General features: G+C 42.7%; 1 protein-coding gene across 1 annotated transcript in view; it reads right to left on the reverse strand.

Moving 5' to 3' along the window:
- Window positions 1–9,808: 9,808 nt before the first annotated feature.
- Window positions 9,809–14,801, reverse strand: part of LOC137425314 (membralin) — a 42,253-nt gene continuing 37,260 nt past the window's right edge. Inside the window, exons 10-12 of the mRNA XM_068113613.2 lie at window positions 14,642–14,774; window positions 12,527–12,626; window positions 9,809–11,246 (exon numbers count right to left, since the gene is read on the reverse strand). Of these exons, the coding sequence (XP_067969714.2) occupies window positions 10,797–11,246; window positions 12,527–12,626; window positions 14,642–14,774 (683 nt within the window). The 3' untranslated portion in view covers window positions 9,809–10,796. The remainder of the gene's footprint in view (window positions 11,247–12,526; window positions 12,627–14,641; window positions 14,775–14,801) is intronic.

A 14,801-nucleotide genomic window follows, 5' to 3' on the forward strand; every position in this document is an offset into this window, starting at 1 on the left:
ATGCTCCAGCATAAAGTGTCATTTTGTGCAATCAGCGATCTTTAATCTTTAAGCCGACGACTGCATCTTCACCCGACTGTATCTTCGCTCTGCCGATCTTTCACACCCTCTCTCTGTTCTCTTCACCCTCTCTTTTGCTCAAGGTCATCTGCCATCTGCTTGGAAACCAGCCAACATTACCGCTTTACATAAAATAGGTGCAAAAACAGATCCTTGCAACTACAGACCAATCAACCTGCTCCCAATTATCAGCAAGGGCATGGAATCCATCATCATTTCTGACATCAAATCCTTCCTCTTCTCCAATGGCTTGATCATCAATTTGGATTCAGAACAGGTCATTCTACTCTTAGTGGGGTGCCCGGGCACTCAGTCATTTCAAATTGGTGCAAAAGTTTCATTTTCAGTACCAATTTGAAGGTAAGGGCCTACAGAACAATTTTGGTTCGAGTGTCACGCACTCAGAGAAATTTTTTTTTTTTTTTTTTGACCATTTTTCAAAATGGCAGCCATCGAAAATCGTGAATTACAAATTTTATTTGAAAAAGCTCATAATTCTCACACAATTGCTGTGTAATATAACTTGTATTGCTATCTTAAGCTAATACTGTGAGGAATCAACTGGTCAAAATATTGATGTTTTGAATATTCTGGTATGCCAAAAATCAAAGATGGCTGCCAATTTCGAGATTGTTTTGCATTATGCCTCATTAGAGGGTTCAATATACGAAAAAAAACTCACCTAACCCCCCAAAAATTGATACAAAAGGTTTTTCAATGGATTCTGGTACCATTGGGCATGCTAAATAACATACTAAAAATCTAGTAACATTTGACTTCCGGAAAGGGGTAATTTTCAAGATGGCGTCCAAGATGGCCGCCGGGAGCTTAAAATGGCCATATCTCAATTATTATTCAACCGAGAAAGGTGGTTTTGGTGTCTAACCCTAGGTTTTAGGGCCCAAGGAATCCAATTGAATCAATAAAATTACCATCAGTTAATTATTTATTGACAAGTCCAAGATGGCATCCCAAGGTGACATCCTCATCCACTAAAATGGCTCTGTCGAATAGTAGTCAACCTAGAGAGATATTTTCAGTGTGTATACCTAGGTTTAAGGCACCCAGGAAATCATCAAAATTACTTAAATAAGCACAAAGTAATCAGGTAATCCAGTAAGCCAGGTTTACCTGCCCATTAGGCATTTGTTGTCTTATACATAGTCGCTATTCATCGTCATCCTCCGACTCCTCTGGAAGAAACTTATGTGGATTGTCACATTCTTCAAGTTGGCACGGTCCACAGGCAGTGGTACATGGTAGTCCATATCGTCTACAAGAGCAGCGGAGTGTCTTGCAGGCAGTGGAGCAGTTACAATGAATGACCTTCAAGAGACTGTCTGGAGCAGCGTTCATTCTTGACGTAAGTGGGACAAACTGATTATCCTGCAGGCTCCACCCCCATTTCATGGCATCCATACGCTCTTCTTTTCCCATCCACACCATGATCTGGTAGTACGCTCTACGACAGTGAAGTTTGGGAGCAGATTCAGTTGGGGGCAGACGTTCGGGTGTAACAAAAGATGAAGCAGAGACAACCTTCTTGCTGAAGGTGTTATATCGCATTGTTGCAAGGGAATCTTTGCACTTGCCACCAAAGAGGATAGCCATTACTCGGCATCCAAGGTCATCGATCACCTCTGTGGTCTGGTTTGGGATGGTGAATGTGTTGGCACAAGACCGAAGGACAGGGTCTCCTTTTACAAGCTTCTGGAAAGCAGTCTTTTTGCCAACACCAAAAATCCGAGAAGTCGTGTCACAACCAGTCATGGCATGGATGAATATCATCTGAGAACACGTCATGTCCGAGGATTTCTTTTAGACGGTTGATGTCATACACTTTAAAACTGCCATCAGCTTTGGACTTGTCTGATCTGAAATAAAGGCTCTTACTGTCTCCCTGCGCATAGTAAAGGAGTAAGACAAGGAGATCAGTATCTTCTCCAATCAGTGTAGTGGTGTGTAGAAGAGATGCCTCCACTGCAGCCTTTACTATATCTACGTCAGCATCTCCAGGTGCATTGACCACAGTGCAATACCTTTCTCTCAGTTCATCACTTATCATCCCGATCAGTCTCTGTTTATTGATATCTCTTGACAGGACCTCCTCCTTCTTGCCTGAGAACTTTGTCTCAGCAGTGAAGCTGACAATGGGATGAATATTGTGTCCTCTTCTCTGATGCGTGTTGTCTTTAATGGACGGCCCTTCCTCATAGCCATCAAAGACAATGGTCGTAGCTGAACCATAATGCTGGATGGTGAAGTCAGCATACGACTGCGCTATTTCAACATAGCTTTCTCCACTCTTCCATGGTATTCTGTGAAGAAGTGAACCTCCATCAAGGACGTGGATCTCCGTTTCTGGTACAGAATCTGTAATGATCACTGAATACTGTGGACTGGAGACACAGGTGGCAGTGGTGTAGACACATTACACTCTTATCTCCAATCTGAAACACACACTTGGTTGATTAGCTGGTGAGTCGGAGGGTGACGATGAATAGCGACTAACTGTACAAGACAACAAATGCCTAATGGGCTGGTAAACCTGGCTTACTGGATTACCTGATTACTTTGTGCTTATTCAAGTAATTTTGATGATTTCCTGGGTGCCTTAAACCTAGGTATACACACTGAAAATATCTCTCTAGGTTGACTACTATTCGACAGAGCCATTTTAGTGGATCAGGATGTCACCTTGGGATGCCATCTTGGACTTGTCAATAAATAATTAACTGATGGTAATTTTATTGATTCAATTGGATTCCTTGGGCCCTAAAACCTAGGGTTAGACACCAAAACCACCTTTCTAGGTTGAATAATAATTGAGATATGGCCATTTTAAGCTCCGGGCGGCCATCTTGGACGCCATCTTGAAAATTACCTCTTTCCGGAAGTCAGATGTTACTAGATTTTTAGTATGTTATTTAGCATGCCCAATGGTACCAGAATCCATTGAAAAACCTTTTGTATCAATTGTTTTGGGGTTCAACCATATATTGACCCCTCTACATAACCTCTGTCCTATTGAACCTAGAATGGTGATTTTGGTGTCTATACATAGGTTTTCCTGTATGAGTTATTGAATAAAAATAAAATAAACTGAACAATTGATCACATTCCCCCAACAGCAGACGCCTTCGAACAACACCTAAAACGTGCATGTTTTCAGGCTGGACACGTATGGAGTCAGGCACTTGTGCCCTACCCAGAACTTCCATCACCAGCTGATTGGGGCTGGATGAAAACAGGGACTTCTTGGACACCAATTTGGACCACAATACCACTGATACAGGAGGCATGTTCAGAGCTTACAAGCTGCCATTGTAAGTCGGCCTGTAAAGGCAACTGTAAATGCTCCAGGGCAGATCTGCCCTGCACATCACTGTGTGACTGCGATGGACAGTGCTTGTAGTACTACGCGTCTGTGCGAGAGCCTCCACCTTTCAAGTGCCCACAATATTTTAAGTTAAAACTGCAACTGTGTGTAACTTTGATTAATTAATACCATTCCATTGTTATCAGAGACCAATAAAACAATGTGTATCACTTGGAATTGAAATTTTACCTAAAATACGATGAGATTCAAGGAAAATGGAAACACCATGGCGGCCATCTTGAAATTAAAGATGATGGATGCCAATCTTTATGCAATTGATCCCATTGGATTCAGAGACCATGAAAACATGGGGTAGGAGACACTGGAACTGTGGTGTTATCGCTCATAGTATAGAAGTTATTGAGGGAAATAGGTCACAGAGGGCAGTCATGTTGAAATTCAATATGGCGGCCACCAGGGGTTCTGAATTTTTGGGCGCTCCTCAGGAAAACAATTGTATAGGTCCATACTACATCTGTGCCAAATTTGGTGCTTTCCTGAAAAAATGAACGATACGCCCTATTTTTCGGTCTTAACTGCCGAAGTATACACAAGTATGCTCTGAGCGTGTCATATAAGAAAGTCCTCACCATTGAAGTTAGCTTTGCACAGGCTATTGCAGATCAAACAAGGAACAACGCTGATATAGTCTGTCCTACAGATTTGCGTCAGCACATTTTCACAGCTGCAGCCCTGGATAACTTGGATCACAATCCCACATCACGCACTGCAAGCTCATCCTTCCATTGAACTGGGATTTCAATTTTTCAGTTTCTTTAATCACAGAAGCCTGGGTTGGACCAATAATGTCGACGAATCAACTCACAGAAAACATGAGCAGGCAGCAGTGGACCGATCCTGCCTCGTACGTATAAGTTTGTACCACCTGTGGGCCGAAATCTTGTCACCCAACCTCCGGTAAAAGATGTGCAGCCAGTGGCAACGAGTTCATTCGATGAGGAGAAACAGCATGAACAGTAGGGTGGTGTTCAAAATAATTAAAAAATTTTTTTTACTGGGACATGGCTTTATGTTGTTCCTTTTGTTCCAAAATGAAAAGACACCAAATATGAAAGCAATCTGATTTTATTTAGGGGTGCCACATCAGCCTTCAAACTAAAGGTGTCTACAAAACTTTTCTATATATGGATCGAAAGCAAAACCAGAAGTTTGTTTTATGAAAATCCACCCTCCACTCACTTTCTTTGTATTCTAGCAAACACAAGTTACAATAGCTGCACAAATAGCACTATATTGCTATGAAAACTCAAATTCAATAATAACAATCCAAATGTTCAGTTCATAAAATGAAGACACACCATACCATATCACATAATATAAAAAAACCCAAATATAATGAGAAATGTAACTCCTATTTCTGGGCCTGTTTCACCACTGTTGCCTTCTTGGCATCGGGGTACATCTTCCTGTGAGCAGCAACAACTTGGAGCAGAGCTTGCTTTTGCTCTTCATCCTTTGTAAGGAGCTTATTGTAGTCTTGTATCAATGCGACACCCCTTTCTGCCCTGTCGTTCACCACGACTAAGCCACTGGCGGCTTTCTTTGCTTCCTGAAAGCTGGTTTCTTGCTCCCATGAACCAGGATCCTTATCCATCCAATCAGTTGGGGTCCCAAGGATGCTGAAGAAATGCTTGGTGTGTTTTGTTATGAGGCCAGCGATTGACAGGGCGGTTCCTCGTTTGATAGCTGGTCTCTTTGGAGAGGGGTTTTCACCGTCATTTTTCAATGCTTCAATCATATTGATCTTGCTTTCTTTGTCAATTCTGGTGTCAAAGAATGCAAGTGCCACTAGTACTGGGCTCATGTACCACGTGTGGCGGCCAAGTGCCTTCAAGGCTGCCTGAGCCATCTTCTGATTGATTTGTTCAAACTTTTCCAACTTCTTGAAGAGGTTAATGTCATTCAGGGGAGCCTCAATAGCTTGTGGAGCCCGAAACCAAGCCTGTACATACACAAGGCAGACAAAAATGTTGAAGGCTCGGAGTTCTCTCGCCTCTCGAAGTGTCAAGTGGACCTCTGACCGAAACATGAACACCTGTAGTGAATATAGTGCTTTTGCCATCCATCTGGCTCTGTGCATTGCTCCTGGAGCCATGATCCGGATTCCACGAGGTGGGATTCCTCCCATGTAGATGACAGTCAGTTCTAGGAGTTCACGATAATCATCTCGTGGCTGCTGATCTTTCAAACACACAAGAACGTTTTTGCTTCCAACACAGTGTCTACAGATCCCATTGAAGCCTTCCTCTCTGAGAATTGATCGTGAAGAAACTTCCTGTCCTCGGGGTTGGTGATTATGGCCTCCGAATCTGCATGCCTAAGATCAAACGTCTTCTCCAAGGAGGCCTTGAAGGATGCTTCCTTTTTCTCTTGGGTCGCACCACCCCGCTTTGCACCTTTTTGGAGGCTCCTCCATTCTTCATATAGCGTCTCCAAACGATGGATGCAGTGCTGCTTCGTCGTTGTAGGTAGGTGAGCTTTTTCCCAGAACTTCACAACCTCTTCAATGGTGAGGGTTGCACTCTCCCGGGCAGTGCGATTCTCCTTCTTCAGGTGATGGAAAAACAGGACAAGAGATTGATGCACAGTCGGGAGCTTGGCACCTTTGATGGCATCTCCAGAAGTGGACCCAATGAGATACACATTATCCTGAGCCCGAGTTTTCAATGAAACACTGGTACTAGCACATGCCATATCTGCAAAATAAGCAAGAATGTGGGTAAAATCCTGTTAATTCTTACTCCACAGGGTCACTCTCTACAAAAGAGCCACAGTCAATAAGTTAGGCCTACATATTACACACTAAAAAAGCGTACCCCTGACCCCAGGAACCTGTACAAAACATGCATGAAAATTGCCCAGATAGTGATCATAGGAAGTCTCAAAACTGTATGTATAATATATTGTATATATATAATGTATAATGTGTATTTATGTATATTTATTATTTAATGTATATTTACTATATATTTATTTTTAATATTATATTTAATGTATATATATAATTATGTATTTATTTTGTGTATATACAGCCCAAAAAATGGGAATTCCTATTTTTGCATGGGGGAAAATTCATCACTGATGTGGCACCCCTAAATATTATTGGATTCCATTCAAATTTGGTGTGGTTTCCTTTGACACCAAAAGGAACAAAAATAGACCATGTCCCGGAGAAAATCTGCATTTTGATTTTTTGAAGCCCACCCTAATGAACAGGCATGGATGACTGCAGTACATGACACCCGATATGTGGATTCTGATACAGAAAAAGTCAATCCAGCGATGTGGTCTTCATTCCATGCTGCTCGATCAGATACTGTTGGACAACCGGAAAAAGGCATTGCAGCCCTCCTGCCACTTTTCCATGAGAAAGCAGCCACTCCAGAAATGATTTGACATGGAATGGAACTGGTGAAAAAAAACGACCGAGCACCTCAACACATACCAAGTCCCTGTGTTGGTAGTGGACCAACCACTCTATGACCTCGCAAAAAACAAATGCAGTGGACCTTCCCTGACATCTTCCTTCAAGTTTAAGGGTAAGCGAAACTGCTGCAAGTTGATGCACGAAGTGCCATCCGTCATGGAGGAATTTGCAACTATCGTCGACACTCCATTCCAAACATCGCCAAGGCTGAAAGAAGTGGCAATGAACTTTGTCTGTAGGCTGTACTCCAATGAGTCAAACGAGGACAATGCCGTTGACCTCGTCCGAATGAGGGTGTTCTCACAGAAGACGAGGGACGTGGAGAGAATTCCCCCAACGAGTGATGCTTTGGATCAACATCTCAAAAGGAGTGTCTTCCAAGCAAGCATATGGACGACAACCCAAAGGTCCATGATGCCCATCAACAACCCCACTAATCATGGGTGGAAGGAAGAGGACGGCAAGCTGCTTCCCATTTGGACCTCCCTGCCCCTCACCAAGGATGTATTCCACCTGGATGTGAAGTGCACTTGCACAAGTACCTATGCTCTGTGCAAGTGCATGAGGGCAAAGTTGAAGTGCACACATCTGTGCAAATGCAAATGTGAGAAGTATCTGGACCAGAACAATTTCCAATACTGACATGTGTATATGTGTATATGTGTATATGTGTATATGTGTGTGTGTATATATATATATATATATATATATATATATATATATATATATATATATATATATATATATATATATATATATGGTCGATTTGTTAGCCACTTTCTTATTAAAACTATTATTCAAGGAGTTACTCAAGCAATTGTCCAAGGCTCTAAGCTAAGCAGTTACTCACCACCATATTGTAGCACAGTTAAAAGATAAATAAAAATGTCACTATATCATTGGGTCTGAGTACAATTGTCCAGTTTATTTTTTTTTTAAACATGTTTCAGCTTACCAGGCCTATGACCCTTGGTCTATTTTTGTGGATATGCGCCGATACCGGCAAAATTATTGCTTCTATAGGCAATATGCTTGAAATAAAAGTTGCTACTCCTGATCCTGAATCCATTCATACCTCATATGTTCAGATCGGATCATCCAATCAAAAGTTATAACAGTTTCCATATTTCGCATAGGCCGGTGGGGGGTCGTGAACCCCCCACGTCCCCAGAAGCCCCATTTTTGATCAGAGTGCTTGAAACTCGAACCAAAATTGTTCTACAGGCCCTTACCTTCAAATTGGTACCGAAAACAAAACTTTTGCATCAATTTGAAATGAAAAGAAAAAAATTACCCATGCACGGCCCCCCACTATCTGGACATGCTGCTTCTGCTGTCAACAATGGATGGAGGTCCTCAACGCCAAACAGGAAATCAGAGCTGTCTCCCTGAACATATCTCGTGCCTTCGATACGGTCTGCAACCCCGCTCTACTCACCAAACTCTCCTCCGATGGTATCCATGGGGGATCTCCACCAATGGCTTGTGGACTTCCTCCCCAGTCGCAGTCAACGTGTCGGCCTGAATGGAATTCTCTCATCTCCCCTTACTGTACAGGCTGGAGTTCCGCAAGGCAGTGTTCTGGGCCCAGTACTTTTTCTGGTCTTCATAAATGATCTCTGACTCTGGAATATCCTCTCTATCTCTTTGCTGATGACTCCACGATCTGCCGCTCCATATCTCATCCGTCAGATCGTCAGTCTGCAGCCTCTTCACTCTCTGCAGACCTGGACAAAATCACAGACTGGTCAAACAAGTGGAACATGTCTTTCAATCCTGACAAATCTCACACTCTCACTATGTCTCTCTGAAAAGACCGTCTGGACAACCCTTCCATCTACTTTCTCAACAATCCTCTCCAATAACTCAAGCTTTTGGGTCTCACTGTCTGCCATGATCTTTTCTGGGAAAATCACATTTCCAAGCTGGCCTCCAAAGCCAGTCGGCATCTGGGCATCCTCCGTCGTGTGAAGTCCTTCCTTGGCACTTCTGAGCTCCTCACCACATACAAAGCTTTCATCCACAGCTTGGAGTACTGCACTCCCCTCTGGGCTAGTGCTCCTGCTTCACACCTAACTCGGCTTTACGCTGTAGAAACCAAAGCTTTCAGAATCATTGGAATCTCCCGGGATGAAGCTGATTCTGAGGGCCTTTCACTCGCTCACCACAGGCAGGTTGGTGGTCTTTCTGTCCTGAACTGACTCCTCTCTGTACTAGCTCCCCCAGCTCTGTCCCCCAAATATTCCTGCAGGACACACAAGATCTGCCAGCAACCTTCTTCTGGTGAAACCGCCAAAATCAAGACTCTCTGCTCACCTTCACCCTTTCATTCCTCTTTTCTCCCGCCTCTGGAACAAACTCCCTCACTCTCTTCAATCACACTCCTCCCTACAGGTCTTTAAAACAGCTGTTCACCACCATCTCTTATCTTCCCCCATCCAAAACCTTGATCTTTTCTACCCCCCGTTAATTCAGCCCAAATCCACCTCTTACAATCTCCGACTTCATTCCTGAAATTCCGAGTAGTGTTAATTTGTTTAATACCATGAACCCCCTCCACCTCCCCCTCCCCCACACCTACCAGCCCTCTCCCTCCCACAGACCTCTCGATGTCCTTGTTCTCTACTGTTGTGCTTGTGTGCTTCCCTCTCTCTCCCCCTCTTGTCTTCCACTCCATTTATTATGTTTTATGTGTCCGTTTGTTTTTTGTGTTTAATGTTAGCTCTTACACAAGCCTCGGTCTTGTATACAAAAACAAAAAACTGCACATCAATACTCTCATGTCCTTAAGATTAAACATTATACCTCCTCCATTGAGTTCCACCTGTCTTTTCGCTTGACGAGTGACTGAGGTGACGGCGACGACGACAACAAATGTATGACAAGACTGGTGGTTGTAAATTGATAATCATGACAAGTAATTGCAATGTTGAGGCTTTATTTACTCACACTTAACTTTACACATCTCTCCCACCATGAGGTTTCCTGTAGCTTAAGTAAACCAGCAGGATTCCATGCTGTGCAGAATACAATTCAAAATGGGAATGCGCCAGTCACAGAACACATTCAAAGGAGTTAGACTGAACCTAGCAATCTCAGCTTTAAAACAAAGTATACAACAGTATACATAGTTCATAATACAGGAGTTTAATTTGTCGCCTGTTTCAGCAACTTAACCTTCATCCAAACTACATTCCACCAACAGAGAAAATGACGCAAATTTATGGTCAAATTGAACCAGGTGACAACAGCACACCAAATTGCAAAGAAAATCACTTTATGTGACAACCAAGCAATGAGCAGGCAGCAAAAAACAGGAGCAAAGAACCACCACTGGAATACCGTGACAAGCAAACAACCTACATCGCATGCCATGGATTGTGCTCGCTACGAGTGGTCTATCTTCTGCTGTTGATGTATGGTCTATTCTGGGTGTGTGGCATCCCTTCTCAATCTGGCATTTACTTATTCAGATGTCTAGTTTGAACTTGGTTCGTTTATCAATAACTGTGAAGCTGCAACAAATAAAAGACATTTTGGACCGGCACTTGGCATTAGTCCCAATTATGGGCGTCATTGGCTGTTGGGCATCAATTTATGGGCGTCTGAAAACCGACAAAGTTGCTTCCAATTCATTACTTAATGCACGCTTTATATATGTATAGGTAACCATGTCACAACACCTGGTAAATAAAAAGCTGCTGCTTTGTGGGGCTTTCCTTCACCGTACTGGACATCTGTTGTGTAGAATCTTTCCTTTCGATACACGTTTCAGTTATGTTCATCAGCACTCGTGGCTCCTGTGACTGCCTGGCTTCACAGACACAACTATGAACCTGGTACTTTCACTATTCCAGTCATCCTCTGCGGCATTTTCAAAGTACTAGTCATTGGATCCTCCATTGTTCATCACCTTGCCCCCTCGCAATCAGTTGTTTGTGGTTGTTGTGTGCTGGTCCCATCTTCCTCGAGAAGCTCTGGGTTGATGGGCCTCAGCACCTCTGGCAGTTGTCCTTCTGACAGCTGCTGCCTGCTTGACGGTGAATGTGGGCTTGGTTCCAATAACTGCAGTGGAAATTGTGGTTGTGGCTGAGTTTGTGTGGGGTGCTGTATATTTGGTTGTGGTAATGGCTCGAATAATTGTTGCTCTTCCCTTGGCTGTTGCTCTTCCCTTGGTTGTTGCTCTTCCAGTTGTTGGGGTTGCATTTCCACTGGTGATGGTTGTTGCCTCGGCTGCTCTGCTTGCAAATGCACTTGCTGTGGAACTAGTTGCAGCAGTGGCTGCAACAGCTGTTGCAGTCTGGCTTGCTGAAGAGCAGCAGGAAGTTCATAATGATGGAAGAAGTAGACCATGGAATGCTGATTTTAAAAAAAACAGGAAGAAATTGACAAAATTTGTGACAAATAGATAGGGAAAAGGCCTCAAAGTTTTTCTTTCATTTTCACTATTTTAACTGAAATATGATGGATGGTTGAGTTTTATGATACAACATCAAAGACTGTCCGCTACTTGACCTACATGTCAAAAATCTTGAAATCTCAAGTTTCCGCAAAGTTTATTTTAAACTGACATCTAAGCATACGCATCGGCAATTTGTACATTCCACTATTATGAGCTCTAAAAATATTTCAGTCAAGATCAAAAAATATTTATCAAAAGGCAGAACAAGAGCAAAGAAAAACGAATTATGAAAAATAAACAAATGGCATGGAAAACAAGTTTCACTGGAACAGTAATGTACGTTGGAAATTTTTTGGCATTTTCCACAAACATACCCTTTAAAGTACTGACCAATATCTAGGGCATGTCATGCATGACAAACTACAGCTGGTATTTGAATGACAGTTTAGTAAGGTCAAATTGGTATACTTGCTATACTTGGTCTTGGGGTGAATTCTGGCTGTGGTAGTTCTACTTTGGTGATTAAGGAAACACCTGGGAAGGGATGAATTCGCTACGGTTCTCAACACTGCACACCCAGACCGTGTCACAAGTCAGGCCCGCTCGGCCTAATTAGAATCACCACGTGCGACACCAAAAATCAGCGTAACGCTGGGCCGATTTGGGCCGATTTCCCATCAATACGGTATTACGGCATTTCGGCTCGAGGTCCAGCAGAGAAAACCCCAAAACGGTCCTGTTGAGACAACTTGTCGGATTCGGACCAGACGACTGGGATTACCACAACAATATTTTCCTATTGGCAAAGTCAAACAACCCGGTCAATAATTGTCAAACAAATTCTACCCATAAGCCTTTCATGAGGCATTGCGACTCCCATTTTATACCTTCAAATGTACCGGTAATTGCCCAGGACATGAATGAGCTATTAATATTAAATACATTGGCCAGCAAGTCAACTGTTAGGTCTGCTACACCTTTTAGCATCCTTTGGTGGAAAGTTTGTTTTGACATTTGCTTCTAAACCTGAACCACACTTACCTGAACCTTCTCAAGTACCCCTTTTGCAGCTCCAGCAAATCTAGTTCTCATATCAGATGTGCTACCTTGATTCACAATTATGTGGAATACACGTAAAACCACATTTGCCCACCATAGGCTATAACAATTTATACTCAAACCTTGGGATACCATACATCTATCACCATATCATTTCATATACATACTCTTTCCTTACCTGTATGAAAAGCCAGGAGCAAAGCAGTGCAAGACCTGAGTTTTGGCCGTTGAATCTGTAATGGTAGGCGTAGAAGGCGAAGTGGTAAAGAAAGAAAAACCTATTGTGAAGGGAGCAAGTGGAGGAGACAAGAAAGAAATATATTATAAATGAGGGGAGGAGGGAAAGAAAAAGGTAACTTACAAGCCCAGTCTTATTTTTACCAAGACACTTATTCGTGATCGCCAGGTGCAACAATCCCAAAAGCTAATTTTACACTAAGTCGTTTCATTCGTACAAATCTCAAGCAATTAGTCGCAGGTTCGTATAATTTCATGGCATTGGTCAGCGGAAAAGACCATGCACTGGAACCAATTCCGGCCATTTTCCGGGTAAATCTCAAAAGTATCGATGTCATTTCCTGAGTTTTAAAATCCAGTGTTCAAAATCAGACATTAAAATGCACCAAATTTGCTTATTTTTTTATCAAGGGTAATAACCACTCCCTCGAGGAGCGAAATATGGCGTCAATACCAATACTCCCTCCCTCAGGCAGGGATCAGTGGTTAAACCACTTGCATGATGCCACATATATAGTTGAAAATTGCAAGTAATCTCCCCACCCTCACTGGGAAGGGGTAGCGGTAACTTGTGCCTATGATCTGACCCTGGGTACCCCGAGCACATATGCAAAATTTGATGGAGATCGACCAAGCCTCAATACTATAATGATCAGACATACATACATACACACATACATACATACAATTGCCTTCTTTTAGTATGATGGTTGAAAAGAGCACAACTCCACGAAAACATTTGACTTAGTCTGACTTGGGGGTGCAAACATCACATGATTATGATTACGATGGGAAATGCGAATGAGACCTCAATGGCTTTTGCTAAATCGCAGGCGATTTGCTCGAAATGTATAACATGAACTACTCAGCACGGATTATAAGGCAAAATAATTAATACTCGGGGTGAACCCCGTGTGACTTTATTGTGAAGCAAACTCAAGGGGGCTCCTTTGTGAAGTCCCAACGAGTGAGGCGAATTGCCCAGGATTCACACAAACAAATATACTCTATGTCCAACTAGACTTATACAGCAAATGCACCTGTGTTACGAATTGCTTTACATTGAATAAGAAATGCTTCAGCAACTGACAGGTGCAGCACAAAAGCCCCAACAGCATAAACTAGAATAACAACAAAAGCTGTATAAACTAGAGTTCATAGAACACGATAACGAAAGAGGGGAGACGAGAGTGGGAGTGGGAACTGTGAGGGCTGTTATAATTATTTCTTATGTTTGGTTCTGGGACCACAAGAGAAATTATATAAGTTTTTGCATCTATTGCTAAAAGGAGGTGTGTGTGTGTGTGTGTGTATGTCTGTGTGTGTCTGTATGTGTGTGTGTCTGTATGTGTGTGTGTCTGTCTGTGTGTGTGTCTGTCTGTGTGTGTGTCTGTCTGTATGTGTGTCTGTATGTGTGTGTGTCTGTATGTGTGTGTGTCTGTATGTGTGTGTATGTGTGTGTGTCTGTATGTGTGTGTGTCTGTATGTGTGTGTGTCTGTATGTGTGTGTGTCTGTATGTGTCTGCATGCGTGTGTGTGTGTGTGTGTCTGTGTGTGTGTCTATGTGTGTGTCTGTGTGTGTTTCTGTGTGTGTGTGTCATATCCACTGTGGCCGCTCACTTGTATTATGACGAAATGATATGAAGTAGACACCTCTCATCCATGGATACTTCTCTTATTTCCTACATTTTCATGAGTCCGATTTACATCCAGGAAGAACAACTATGGTTAGCCATTTTTTTTTTATTGACATTTTCGTTTAAATGTAAAATGTTGTGTTAAAAAGACTATTTGAATTAAAGACGTCGTTCATGCGAGCAACGGCAGGTTAAAAGTGCCCGCGCTAGCAGAAGCGAGTCACTTAAAACGCATACACAACGCATGCGCAAAAAGGCCGCATTAACATTCATACGTCATTTAAAAAGTCCCATATTGTTTGCAAGAATGAAATCTAGGTCGAAACACACCAACAGAGAGTTATGCTGCTCAAGAGAAGAGTGCCCTTGAGGGAGATAAAAACTGAGGATGCCCAGCACAGCTCAAGATATATCCAAACCTGAGCCAGTGGCGTCGACCGATTCCCGTGTGCAGACAAACCGAGTGAAACTGGTCAGCAAGCCAGACGACAAGAATAATATAGAAGGCTGTGGTAGAGTCTCCGAAAAACTCAGACATAATCGCTTCCATACCTGCAATGCAAGAACAGAATATTATTC

The sequence above is a fragment of the Myxine glutinosa genome, chromosome 4 (genome assembly GCF_964187855.1).
Source record: "Myxine glutinosa chromosome 4, kmMyxGlut1.1, whole genome shotgun sequence".
Lineage (NCBI taxonomy): Eukaryota > Metazoa > Chordata > Myxini > Myxiniformes > Myxinidae > Myxine > Myxine glutinosa.